Genomic DNA, 14107 nt, shown 5'->3' with positions numbered 1-14107 from the left:
CAAACTCAGCTGCCCTCTGTGTGGCTCTGCTTGGTCCTGCGCGGCTCTGTGTGTTTCTGCGCGGCCCTGCGTGGCTCTGTGTGTTTCTGCGTGGCTCTGTGTGTTTCTGCGTGGCTCTGTGTGTTTCTGCGTGGCTCTGTGTGTTTCTGCGTGGCTCTGTGTGTTTCTGCGTGGCTCTGTGTGTGTCTGCGCGGCTCTGTGTTTTTCTGCGTGGCTCTGTGTGTTTCTGCGTGGCTCTGCGCGACTCTGCGTGTTTCTGCTTGGCTCTGCGTGTTTCTGCTTGGCTCTGCGTGTTTCTGCTTGGCTCTGCGTGTTTCTGCTTGGCTCTGCGTGTTTCTGCTTGGCTCTGCGTGTTTCTGCTTGGCTCTGCGTGTTTCTGCTTGGCTCTGCGTGTTTCTGCTTGGCTCTGCGTGTTTCTGCGCGGCTCTGTGTGTTTCTGCGCGGCTCTGTGTGTTTCTGCGTGGCTCTGTGTGTTTCTGCGTGGCTCTGTGTGTTTCTGCGTGGCTCTGTGTGTGTCTGCGCGGCTCTGTGTTTTTCTGCGTGGCTCTGTGTGTTTCTGCGTGGCTCTGCGCGACTCTGCGTGTTTCTGCTTGGCTCTGCGTGTTTCTGCTTGGCTCTGCGTGTTTCTGCTTGGCTCTGCGTGTTTCTGCTTGGCTCTGCGTGTTTCTGCTTGGCTCTGCGTGTTTCTGCTTGGCTCTGCGTGTTTCTGCTTGGCTCTGCGTGTTTCTGCTTGGCTCTGCGTGTTTCTGCGCGGCTCTGTGTGTTTCTGCGCGGCTCTGTGTGTTTCTGCGCGGCTCTGCTTGGCCCTGCGTGGCTCTGTGTGTTTCTGCGCGGCTCTGTGTGGCTCTGTGTGGCTCTGTGTTTCTGCGCGGCTCTGCTTGGCCCTGCGTGGCTCTGTGTGTTTCTGCGCGGCTCTGTGTGTTTCTGCGCGGCTCTGTGTGTTTCTGCGCGGCTCTGTGTGTTTCTGCGCGACTCTGTGTTTCTGCTCGGCTCTGCGTGGCTCTGCTTGGCCCTGCATGGCTCTGTGTGTTTCTGCGTGGCTCTGCGTGGCAAGCTGCATTAGCTAGCCCTACATCAAAATACAGTGAACCCTCTGGAGCAAGCTTTGCATGTTGCTCCATGTTGCATGTGTTTTTGTCGGTGGTGGGGGGTTGGACTTTTGGATTGTGTATTTTAAAAAAGTAGCCTACTCAAGGTTTTTTTTTTTTTTTTTTTGGTTTTTTTTTTTACAGCATCTGCTGCCTTTCCTTACCTTTGCATATGTTAAAAAGAATTCCTTAGTGAGGAAATACTATGAAGTAGTTGTCTCTACATAGACTGCTTGTAACAATTATTACACATGAATCTACAGCATTTTTCTGGCTTACCCCAATGTTGTTTTTTCTTAAGATGAGAACAGACTTGTTTATTCACATCATGCTTAGAGCTCACTTGTCTGTCATGGAATGTGTTTAGTCCTCTTATGAAATATTTCCAGAAGTTCAATGACTCCCGCTTGCAGTCCAAACACACAGAGATGGAGCATTGGGAATGTTTGTAAACACATTAACAGGTTGATACTGTAGGCACTGTTAGCATGCATAAACTTGATCCTATTCTTGTACCCACATATGTGGAAGTTTGGAGAGTGAATATGACTCAGTGGGGGCGGTTTAACATTTCTGTTGCAAGGACTGATAAAAATTAATGTCACTAAAATAGTGTGTTTAAAATGTGTCATAGTGAGTAGACTGAGGTTTTGTAATCCAGGTTAGCTCTGGAATTTTATGGACACTGTCCTGCAGGTTTTAGTTGTTTCCCTGCTTTAACGTACCTGATTCAAATGAAGCACTTGTTATTTCTGGACAACCCTGTGATTGAGCCTGTTATCTGGGGTACGTGAGAGAGGAAGTGACCCTCAAAGAGTTGAAGAACCCTGCTGTAAACAGGGCAAACAGCAAACCCACATATGCTACATGTGCTAACAGTTGCCTGCAATGCATCTGTTGCTGTGTTGTGTTTCCTTGTCTGATGAGGATGCGTCATCATTTCTGGTTTGATTAGCTTTTTCCCCTGCACAGATATAGTTGTCATTCTAATGTTGTGTAATTTTATGTTTTTTAATGTGTAAAAGAAAAGGTTTTGTGTAGAAACGGTGAGGCGTACGGCGGGCCAAACATATTTAGTTATAGTAAATTGTTTCGATTGGATGATGGTAGCTCCACGAATCAAGACTAAGAGTAACCTACAAGCCATCTTGCAGATGTAAAAAATAGATAAATTCTGTCTCTTCCTGTTTGCAAGGAGTTGCTGTCAGTTCCAGAGGCTTCATGTGAGATGTAAAACCAATTTAAAATATTTCCATAGCGCTGAAAAACCCTGGCGTTAGCGGGGATAGGTGGGTTTCTTGACCAGTTTGGACAGGCCTCCAGACAACACTCTGCTTCCTTTGTTCACCGGGAGAATCATGTCTGATTTAATCTGTAATATGTCTAGTGATGTTAGGCTAAAATAACCTCACAGTTAAAAAGGGACATTTTAAGTTGAATTCTACCAAAGCCACAAATTAGCAATGAACAGTGTCTCCAGACTGGAGATCCCTGCATGAAAAGGAAAAATCATTTCTTCATAAATATATTCTTCCTTTATGAGCAGCAGGGAAGCTCTGATGCATGCATGCATGCAGTTGTTGATCTTTTCTCTTGATTATTTCTGGCATACTGTGGACAACTTTGCTGGACAATAGCTTTGCTATGACATGGAGCCATGACCACCAATCTTAGATAAAGCAATAGGATAATAGTGAGATACTTTATTAAAATGTTGTCGTTCTTCCCTATTCTGCCCTCTAGTCTGTGGAGAACTGTGCCTGTATTCTCCATAACCTTACCTACCATCTGGAGCAGGAATGCCCCGAGAGTTTCAGCAACTATTATCCAACAAAAGAGACCCAAGCAGAGAATAAGAAAAGCCCAAAGGTTGGATGCTTCAGCCCCAGGAGCTACAAGGTTCAGAAGGAGGTGGGAATCAGTTACTAAATCTTTTCACCAAGTCATGACAGGCCTTTGATCTAACTTACATTTTCCTCTCCTCGGTTTTGTTTTGACAAGAGTCAAGTATTGCCAGAAAACGGCACTCCATCAGGGGTCAAGTGGTTGTGCCATCCCAAAGCCATGGAGGTCTACCTGGCTCTGCTGAGCTCCTCCCAGAAGGATGCCACTCTTGAAGCCAGTTGCGGTGCTCTGCAAAACCTGACTGCCAGCAGAGAACAGGTTTGTTTTAAGGGTTTAATTATTGAGCCTAACGTGTCGTGCTGTGTTAATGACTCATCTCAGGTTGGTTTAGGAAAGAGAAGGCAAAAGACACAAATATAGTCGAATTACCAACAGAAAGTTTTTATTTCTGGTGATTGGACTTTGTACAGCATAGTTTTAGTGAAGTCCAGCAAACAGCTGACGTGTTTTCTTCCCTTTGTGTTGCTTCTCAGGGATCCACTGCTGTGAGCCAGATCTTGATTCAAAAACTGAAGCCTCTGTTCCTTTTGCCCTCTCTTTTGAAGTCCCCTAACCAAACCCTCCAGAAGACTGCTTTGTCTTTGCTTGATAACATGTCCCGCCCCAGCAGTTTGCAGTCAAGCATGGGTAAGAAGAAGCAGTTTGCCTATAGTGGGTTTTCCATGCATAAATTCATAGTTGCAAATAAAAGTATATCTCTGCAGCAAAGTTTGTGTTACCGGAGCTGACCAGCCTCATCTCCACACAACAAATGGGAAACTCTGATGAAGCTATTGCAACAACTTGCAACACTGTACGGAGACTGATTGCAGCAGACAGTGAGGTCAGCAAGAAGGTCATCAATCAGGATTTGATTCATTCACTTGCAGAGCTCAGCGAAAAGGAGTGAGTTTCTCATTTCTTCATGTCTTTCAAAGCAGTGACCAGCTTCTGTCGCAGACTGATCACCTCTGTTCTGTCGTAGGTCTCTTCCCAAAGGCAGCAAAGCAGCCGGAGTGCTGCTGTACAACATGTGGAGTGAGAAGAGTTTGCAAAGCATTCTTAAAAAGGTAAAGCACATGACATCACATGGAGAGCAGATGAGGTTCTGCTTAATTCTCTCAAGCAGAAACAGCTTGGATTGTATTTGGGTTTTCAGGCTAGCCTCTGTTTGCACCGACTTGCACAAGCAGCGGGACAGCCAGGCTGCAAGGAGTGGGTGTTTATTATTACTCCCAGTCACATTCCCTTTTATTTACCCACTTCAGAGACTGCAGCAGATACAGAAACCATTATATCGGAACACTGGGAGGCAGGCTGTTACGGGAAGAGTTGTAGCATGTTGACAACTGAGACAAAAGAAGAAGAGGTGAAAACAGTGAGAGTCCGAGGTGGATGGATTAGACGATAGAGAGAATGTGAAATGATTTATGCATAAGATGTCTGCATTACTACAAGTACCAATATGTAGAGCATCCAAAAAAATATTAACAATACATTAAATGTCATGAGTTCTAATAAAAGAATTACGGACAAGCAGAACTGGTTAGATCACGAAAACGTGACAGCTTCACTCTGCCACAATTTGCTAGAGGCTTCTCCAAGAGTCTGGCAAAGAGCACGACTTCTCTGTTTTACTGCAGTGGCTGTATTGCGTGTATGTTCTTGCATCTGTGCAACACCCCAACTGATTTTCTTCTAAATATTTTTGCACAACAGCTTGGGATCAATAAATCACTCTTTCAAAATGAGAAAACCACAGCGGCGCACCAGTCAGTGCAGATCATCGAGTGAACACGAGTGGAGGATTTTAAGGGAAACACGCCTCCTGGAAGGTAAGATCTGATTCTGAGTGCTCATAGATTTGACAGCTCTGCGGGGGTATAATGAGCCAAATGAATATAAAAATCATTTCAGGTCTATTTCTTCTTCTCCTTGTTTCCCCATGTGTTCGTGCCGGTGCTTGCAGATGGAAACCAGCATGATTACAGACTCATGTTGACACACCCCAGCAAAACTCTTCAGCCATAAACTTATTGAAAGAGTCTGTCAATTATGAGTCAATCATACATTGTACATAAAGAGAAGAGATCATATGGTGTATGTATTTAGTTTGAAAATGTCTTAGTTTATACAGGAATGTTTTTTTCCTTTCTTTTGGTCTTTCTGTTTTTTTAGGTCAACTTTGTGTGTTGCACTAAAACAATGTATGAATCCTTGTTGAATGCATGAATGCATTTTGAAGTCAAAAGATTTTTAATATAGAATGTACCAACAATTTATTTTTCATTTTAAATAATGCACAAACTGTCAATTTGAGCTTCCTCTTCTTATTCAAAGTGAATGGCCACATTAAAGTTGTTAGTTATATGCGTCTCTATTTTACAAACAGATGCGTTAACACAAGTACCAACAAGCTACATAGTTCTATGTATTTCAAATGTCTTGTTTTTTTTGTTTTTTTTAAGATTTATATTAGGTCTGTGCTTTGAATATGAATCTGCTACCAGCTGCCATTTAACTTTTAGCATAAAGATTGAAAAACCAGTAGCATGAGCATGGTTTCTTCCAAACATCCACCTACCTCTAAAGCTTACTGATTCACACTTTGTCATGTTTGTTTAAGGCATGTAACTGGGGCAGTGAAACTATTTTGTGGTTTTACAAGATTTGTGAGACATGTTGAACCACAAATCATTTTCCTTTGAGTTTTTTGTCCAAATTTTTAAAACCACAAAAGAAAACAAACAAATAAACAAAACAAAAAAAAAAAATCAGAGCAAAATGTTATGAAGAGCAGAAATGTGCTCCAGTTTTTAACTGGTTGCTTCTCACGTCTTTTCTGGCCTCTTACTGCTAACTGGCTCCTGGCAGCAGCTTCATATTACCAACACAAATATGAGTTTGTATCTGATGTCCAAACTAGATTTATTTAGTATGTTTAGCTGTTAAAAAATGCTCTGTATTTTTCTCTTGCTTCGTCCAAAAAACACCTAATGAAATTTCCACACATTCAATCCTCATGAATTCTGATCTATGTGCAGATCCTCCGTCACAAGGAGCAGCGAATTCACAACTCATAATGTTACCCACTTGCTTTGATCTAACATCACTGTTTTTTTTTCCCCCTTCTTCTAACTTTTGACAGTTTCAAGGAGCCATTGTACGGTATCTGTTCTCACAACCAAATAACTTTTTTTTTTTCTTAAAACCCACCTTTGCTATCCACGTGGAGCTGAGCTGCAGTACAAGGACAGATTATAAATCTTGAAAATATCCCTGCTATATGAGACAAGGTGCTTGGCAGCTGTAGGGATTTCCCACGGCCCGACAGTGGAAGACAGTGGACGGTTTTAATGATTGAAACTTCATTCATTTAGGTTCTCTTGCCTTGGGGTGGATAAAGTCAGTATTGCTTAGAATGTATTTTTAGAGAAGTCTGTGTGCAGCAGTTTATTAGAAGCATTGCTCGTCACTCATTCTATGCACAAAATTAAAAGGAAAAAATTCTAGATGACATTTTGTGTGGGCTCTTCTTCTTTAGCTTGTGTTTTGTAAAATATTCCAATGTGCTAAAACAAAAAGTAACATGCATGTAAATGCAATGTTTGTACAGTACAAACATTGTGGGAGGACTGCATTAAGCTTTACATGTAAATGTCTGGAAGAAACTAAACCTCAGGCTTTAATTCCAGCAGTTTATGTGGCATGTGCATGTCTCGCTGTCATGAAAGACAGCAGTTATGTAAAGGGGGGGGGGATTTTCAGCTTTATTTTTTTTATTTAAATTCTTTTGCAAGGGTACTGCAGAGATTCAATGATTAAGTCATTCACAATCATAATTTTCTCAAAATGATTTTATTTTGGGTATGTAAGATTTCAAATATTTCTTTCCCCTCATTTTCTGGTCTTTTCTGTTGCAATTGACTGGAACAGGTCAGTCTGACTAAAGCTTTAAAACAGTAAAAACTGTAAATGTAATGTTGCATAATGCATGTACTGAATAAAACTGTTGTCAGGCGTTCGCTTTGATCCGCTTCAAAAAGAGGAGGTGCTTAATTCTACTTATTAAACACTGGATCTTTCCATATGAGACTGATCCTTTTTAAACATTTTAATGTGTGTGTGGGGGGGTTAAATGTTGGGTGGATGTCTGGGCGTTAGTCCAAGGAGCATCATGTCAGCCTCACTCATGTTTGAGCCTGTCTTTTAGCAGAAGGATGTGTCTTCTTGACTTTTCAACGGCCTTCTGAATTCACATCAAAAGCATTTTTTTTCCCTCTTGGGGCAGTTTTACATTCCGTGCTGATCAAAGAGTTTATTTGTCAGAAAAAGCAACAGAGAAATCGATCAAATAGTTTTATTTACACACTTATTCTGATGCCAAAGAATAGGGATAAATTGCCAAAAACTGAATAAAACAACAGATGGTAGAATCACACTGGAATAGGGATGAAGGTGGGGATACTGGAGAATTAAATGGAGCTTGGGCGTGACATGAAAACCAGGTCTTGGTTTGCAGTGTTGAAGAAGAAGGGAGGTGATCGCTCTGCTCTCAGCCATGATAGCATCTATTTCCTCAGGCCCCTCTTAGTCCTTTTGGATCTGTGAAAGCAGAAATTAGGTCATAGGGTCAAAAAAGCAGGTCCAGTTTGTCCACAAAAGATATTGAGAGAAAAGAGTCTTTTACCGCAAATTTGAAAAACAAAAAAAAAAGCCACCAGTAAGTAGTGGCATGCTATGATTCATGGTGCTCTTTGTGTCTTTGACAGACATAATGGCTGACCTGTGCTCTACACCCCACCCCGAGCCCGGAAGGAATTCACAAGGTTGCAGCTAACAAATGCATCTGTTTCATGTGTCTGTTGAGAATGACATTTTTACAAAATAAAAAATATTCAGAGGGGCCCTTTGATGCACTGGCAACTTGTACAGGGTCTACCCTGCCTCTCTCCTGATGAGTACTGGGATAGGCTCCAGTTTCCCTGCGACATTTACTTGGATTCAGGATTGTGCAAAATGAATGAATTATTCAGAGGTTATTCTCACGTTTTCTGGTGGTCACTCACGCGGTTTCTCAGCACATTAATCTGGAACAAAGAAAACATTCAAGTTTAAGTCTCACAGCATTAAACATTAAGCATTTGTCTTCAGTAATATGTTGGACCGTGTTGCACACACACCTCATATTTTTGCCTTGTGAAATGGTACTGCAGATCAAATTTCTCAGCCTCCAGTTGATACATCCACTCCCACAGCTCCTTGGCTTTTGCCCTGTGAGACACATTGTTCAGTTGTTCTGACTAGGACTTGTGAGTGTTGCTGATGGTCTGTTGCTGGTTGTTGTGGTTTTATAATTTTCCACTTACTTGAGACCCTCCTGGCTTAAATTGTCAATGTCCAGAGATTTGCGTCTTTCATTCAGGATCTTCTTCTTCTTCTCCCTCTCTGTCTGCCTCTTGCCGCTCCGTTTCTCTGTCTGCAGACAGCAGAATAATTCTCAGTTTTTTGTTTTTTTTTTATTTTTATTTCTATTTGGGTGTCAGTCCTCAAAAACCCACAGGAAACCACATACCAGCTTCTGCATGTAGCCTCCAAAGTGAAGGCTGGTCAAGGTTTTCTTCTTCTTTGCATCATCTTCTGCCTTTCTCTTGGCTTCCTCTTCCTCCTTACGAGCTCTTTCATCCTAGAGAAAACATGATTGAAGGCAGACGGGTGACCACCAGTCAATGTTTGTACATATATAGATGTGACCCAAACACAAAGCACATTTCTATCTGTGAGTGAATGTAAATAAACAACAAGGTAAATACATTGTTTTCCTTTATTTGGATACTAAGATGTGTGTTCCTCTTTACATTTTTGTAACTAGGGAATTCCTTCACCTCAAGACGTTTCTGACGTTCTTTCTCTCTCTCACTGCGGATCCTGTGCTGCTCTGCTCGCTCAGAACGGCGCTTCTCCTGAAAAACAAGCCATTACTTCTGGTCATTATAAATGTTAAAACTGAGATCTCACCTGTTAAGTGTGTGAAAATTGTTTTGGCATTCTCTGGTTATGATATAATGCACTTACAATCCTCTCTTTGAGACTAATGAGCTCCTCTTCCTCCTTTTTCCTGCTCTCAAAGTGAACCTCAATCAAAGTCTGAAGCTCCATCAGGTCTTTCTCCATCCTCTTACGATGGATATCCTTCAGGAGCATGAATTTAGTGAGACCAAGACAAAGACAAAGTTGGTAGTAGATAAGTTCAAGTCTGGGTCAAGTTATTACTGCCAAAATCTCATGTTCTGACAAAATACTCTTTAAAAGCAGAAACAGAATACATGTTTTGTTGTCCGTTGTGTCACTTACATCAAAATCCACCTTCTCTCCGTCTGGGATTTTAGGAGGGATGAGGTTTGGCATGATGAAAGGCCTAAAAAATTAAGAAAGCAAAGAGAATACAGAGGAAGTACAAAAAAATTGATCTGCATCAAATGTGAAACCTGGAAAGGATAAAAACAGGTGTCATGCCTTTTGGCCAAGGACAGTACTAATTCTATTTTGTTCATGATGTACACAAATAAGGTTAAAAAAAAAAACAAGAGTTCATAGTTAATAAATATTAAGAATGAGTTCATGCTTAAAAGGGTTAAATATGTTAAAATCGAAAATTAGACAGCGTAAGACATCTGTATTGCAAACAATCTTTGTGATATTGATCATACCGTTACCTGAGCGAGTGAGCGCTCTTAACATAGAAAAGGTCTTTGACGTATTTTGCCTGGTACAATGAAAGTAAAGCAGCAGCTCATATACACGCTAAATGTACCCTCATACGCTTGTACCTTGGGAAACTTTCGTCTTTTTAAGTATTAATGTTAAGAAAACACTGGCATATGTGTTGGTATTATTTTTGTTGCTAGAAACATGTTGGTAATGTGATATGCACATAAGGTTTGAGCAAGGCCAACCAACTTCCACTGTAGCATTGAGATGTGTGTGTCAGCCAGTAATTTGTTTTTCTTTTCTGTATGTTTCAGTTACAAAAGCAAAAATGGAAATGCAAATATAATTCATAAAGCTCTTCAGTAAGAAACAAGAAAAGCAAGCCTTGTGTGGAGAACTTTTTTTATATTTGCTGCTTTGTTCGCTGGCTGTCTAACTTCACATAGGCACGTGTTGTGAGGACAGCATAACAGGACATTTTTGCAGTGGTCATTCACAATGTCTAATGTCAAACTGTGGGGGCCAAATAAGTATCTGCTTCAGTATGACTTATCTCTGTCTTGTGTTGACTTCTGCAGGTTGAAAAGGCCCAGAATTGGGCTCAAAATTGATAAAGTTTACTTTTAGTTTGTTTCTAATATCAATGTCATGACATCATAAAACTTTAGACTGAAAACAGAAAAAACTAAGAGACAAAAAGGAACAGCAAACACAATGTATACAAGCCGAAACCTTTGACTCTCAGGTTTCATTTAAAGATGTCCAATGCTAGAGTAGAATAAGCATTTCATTATAGCTTTGATGTCATTTTTAAGGGCTTAAACGACCTTGGAAAGTCAGTTTTATTTTTGTTTCACAGTGAGAACTCCTGGCAAAACATCTTTTTAAAAGAACACTGTAAAAACAAAGCAAATCCCTCCCACTTGCTGCTGCCTTTAGAAATAATCAAAACGTATCTTAGTCATTTCTGAGAAAAATATGGGAAAGCATTCTGTTGAGTTTTAAATTCCACAGAAGTCAACGTTGACGGAGGATCGCTGAATTATTTCCACAGTAATAATAGGACACCAAATCATCATCAGGATATTTTCCAGGAGGAAGACAAATTATCCAGCCACAGCACACACGGAGGGCTTCGGAGAACCAAAACCAAAAGAATATCATAAAATGTGCAAACAAGTGATTGAAAACATAAGAACACACATTTTGAAGTGTACAGGAATGTTATGGTGAGATCAGAAGCAAAGCTGTTTGGATGATGCTTTACAGCAGTGGTTCTCAACTTTTTCAGTCATGACCTCCAAGATATCGTACGTTGGTGTTTGCAACCCCCACACGATGACTGAGTGAATGATTGTGTGTCTTCCTGCAGCAGTCCTCTAAATGGAAAGCAGGAAAACTGCCAGAATCTTCATATGTAAAGAGGATAAAGTGGTTTTTAGTGATTCACCAACTCAGCTCGTTGTGAATATGATGTCAAATTCAGACTTTTAATGTGGCATATTTACTAACTTTATTGTTCATGCATTAATGTTTTTTAAAAAAAAAAAAAATAAAAAAAAAATAAAGCTCTAATTTTATGGATTTATCTCTGCATTAATGGTTTAATTTTGACAGCCCTGGTAAAAATCCCAAATTTATCTAACTGATGCTATATATGTTTTTATATTTATCTAGCAAGCTCCTAAAAAGACCTTGCAAGCCTCATGAGGATCTCAATCCCCAGTTTGAGAAATGCTGTCTTACAGGACTTAGTGATTAAGAACCAAAACATACTATGAGAGCAACCCAGAAAATTGTTCATGTTGAGAAACATTCTGCAATGTCAGCGTAAATTCACCATCCAGAGATTCCCATGGCTTCCACAATCCAAGTTTTGGATTAGCCATTGAGTTTTGAAGTGAACATTTTAGTTATGGTTATGTTATATTGACAAATCTCATCAGAATAACTGTTGGTGTATTATATATTACACAGTCATATAGACAAGAATGGAGAATTAATCCTCTCAGAGTGTGTTAACTGTCTGTTAAACACCGCCCCAAATATTTTTGTTATGACAGAAGTGTTTCCATAGCATTTCTGTTGGGGTAAATATGTGTTTATATGTGGGTGTGACTTACTTGAATTTTGGTTTGGCCTCCTCCTCTTTTCAGGAAGAAAACAGTCATAAAAAAAAAGACAGAGATGAGCAAGTCCAGACCACATTCATTCGCTCACCAAGACCACACCAAAACATTTCAGAATCTTGCCAAGCAATCTACCCAAGTAATTACAATGGAGCCTTTCTGTGCTGCTGATAAAATACAGGAATTTAATTCAGGCAGGAAATTTTTTGGCCTGTAATTCTGGATTGACTAAAGTAAACTCTGGCTGCATTCGACAACTGACAGTCAAGGTGCAAGGTGTGAATTAGATAAGTGGTGTTACCTTCCCCCTCCTCTGCCTCTCCTCCATCTGAAACCAAAATAATAGAGCAAGTGAGTGGTTGTGATTGCCCATGTCAAATAAGTTACAATTACCCATCTGACACCAGTAATTTAAGTATAAACGTAAGTTAGACTATTACTGTTAGCTTATCTGTGTGTGTGACGAGTGTTTTGGAGAGGTGAGAGAGGAAGTCTAGAGAGGCGAGTCTTGATAATGAACTGTCTCTTGTTTAAAAAAAAGCAAGGCATCTGTGACCTTTGAATGACACCTTGAGCAATAATGAGCAATAATATCTGCATTGTTTTCCCATCTCTAAGTGAAAGCTGACAGGCAATATATGTTTATTTTTTTATTTTATCGTACTTATTGTTGTAGGTTTATTCGTGGTTATTTGGAAATTCGCACTTTGGGTCACTGAGGTCACATATGTGTCACTGAGTAGCCCATTTTGTGGGTTGTTAAGGTTATTATCACCTGTAAGTTGGTCACTGGACTGACTAACATGTTTCAGATGTGATACTGTCTTTAATGTGTGAATTATGTCTCTATGACCTCATCAGTTTAATTTGGGTTTTTGTGAGTTTAGTGTAGATGGATTCTTTCTTCCTATTCTCAAACCATCTTTTCGCCACAGACAGGATTATTGCTAGGTAGGTGGACCATAAAGTTCTGGCCTAAGGATTTGGCTCTATTGCATTGTGCCATGGCTTTGTGAAGTGTTTGGCAATTTTGTCCCCATTTGAAGATCTGTGTACTCTTTGTGGTTCTAGATTGCCTATATAGTTTTCGCTTTTAGCTTCGCTGTTTGGTTTCTTTTTCAAACTTCTGCCTCTTTAAGGCAGCTGTCCTGAAAGGATCAGCTTGCTCTGATGAGTCACTGGCCTATTCATGTGCCAAAGTGTCACTAAGAAAATATTATGTTAATGTCTTCCAAGGTGACGCTTAATAAAAGAAGTCTAGACCACAAACAAGTCTGCATTTTGCCTGGACTAGTATCTGTAGTCTTCAGACAATTTATTTGCACCAAATCCTGTATGACAGAGATGGAAGGGGGAAACGCAAAAGATTAATGTGATGTTTTAACAAGACCAGACTTATTGCCACGACAATGCCACTTATTGTTTGAGACCAAATAGACTGTAGGTAAAATTCATGGACATGAAGTAAAGGCCCATGGGAGGATTAGTTTGGTAACAATTATTTCATTTCATTTCTTAAGATCCTATTAGCGACTGAAACCTCAGTAGCTATTCTTCCTGGGGTCTCCTCCATATTACATTATAAATTTGATTATTTACATAATTTTATACACCATGCACACAAATGCACATGCATACAAACACAAACAGAATGTAAAATAATACAGCTCAATGCAAGAAAAAAAAGAAAAAAAAAAAACACACCACTTCTTATAGTTATTCACAAACAACAGCTCTTTAAAAAAAAAATCAGTAGACATACTTCAATCTTATCTATGCTCTTTCATTTTGTCTGTTGCATAAACAAAAAAGATTATATTTCTTTTGAAAACATTTCCTTATTTTCTGATGTGATGATGCATGCAGATTTTTTTCTCATGTCATCCAAGTTGATTGTCTTGAGGCTAATGGCTGCTAAGTAAACATGAAGAGCTACAACTGAGGTTAGGGATGTGTTGCACTGTCAGTGTTAGCTATACTTTACTTGAAATAGTCACTTCTGATTCGAAGAAGTTAATAGAAGTAGGGTTTTGCCTTTTTAATTCAATAGATAACGTCAAGTAAAGCTAGTAAGTTTGACAGGGGGAGTGAAAGGCCCTACATGCTGCAGGGCTGCAAAGTGAGCAACTGATGCACTATAATTTGAGCTTTTATGATAAGCTGACTTTACAGTAGTAATATTGCTATAATTTTTGGAAAGTGAAAAGGTAACTTTCTCCTGTCTGCCAGCTCAGAAATGCTTCACAGGGCGTTGAAGGCAGGATTTAGGTTGGAAGCTGAGACAGATTATAACGT

General features: G+C 40.0%; 2 protein-coding genes across 2 annotated transcripts in view; one reads left to right on the top strand and one right to left on the bottom strand.

Annotated features, from left to right (window-relative positions):
• Positions 1–6259, top strand: part of pkp1a (plakophilin 1a) — a 16762-nt gene extending 10503 nt beyond the window's left edge. Inside the window, exons 9-15 of the mRNA XM_079239445.1 lie at positions 2832–2999; positions 3090–3251; positions 3467–3620; positions 3698–3878; positions 3958–4042; positions 4692–4807; positions 4942–6259. Of these exons, the coding sequence (XP_079095571.1) occupies positions 2832–2999; positions 3090–3251; positions 3467–3620; positions 3698–3878; positions 3958–4042; positions 4692–4766 (825 nt within the window). The 3' untranslated portion in view covers positions 4767–4807; positions 4942–6259. The remainder of the gene's footprint in view (positions 1–2831; positions 3000–3089; positions 3252–3466; positions 3621–3697; positions 3879–3957; positions 4043–4691; positions 4808–4941) is intronic.
• A 1284-nt stretch (positions 6260–7543) lies between these two features.
• On the bottom strand, positions 7544–11823 carry tnnt2a (troponin T type 2a (cardiac); the record flags this gene model as incomplete). The annotated part of the gene is made up of 9 exons (XM_079239832.1): positions 11807–11823; positions 9327–9390; positions 9048–9164; positions 8858–8935; positions 8551–8658; positions 8342–8451; positions 8156–8246; positions 8022–8062; positions 7544–7577 (listed from the first exon to the last, which is right to left on the bottom strand). Exons 2-9 carry the CDS (start codon positions 9378–9380, stop codon positions 7544–7546), a joined length of 633 nt encoding a protein of 210 aa, XP_079095958.1. The 5' UTR covers positions 9381–9390; positions 11807–11823.
• Positions 11824–14107: the final 2284 nt, after the last annotated feature.

Source organism: Telmatherina bonti (genome assembly GCF_933228915.1).
Source record: "Telmatherina bonti genome assembly, chromosome: 4".
Taxonomy (NCBI): domain Eukaryota; kingdom Metazoa; phylum Chordata; class Actinopteri; order Atheriniformes; family Telmatherinidae; genus Telmatherina; species Telmatherina bonti.
Note: the sequence above shows the minus strand (reverse complement) of the source record. Positions and strands in the feature narration are given on the sequence as shown.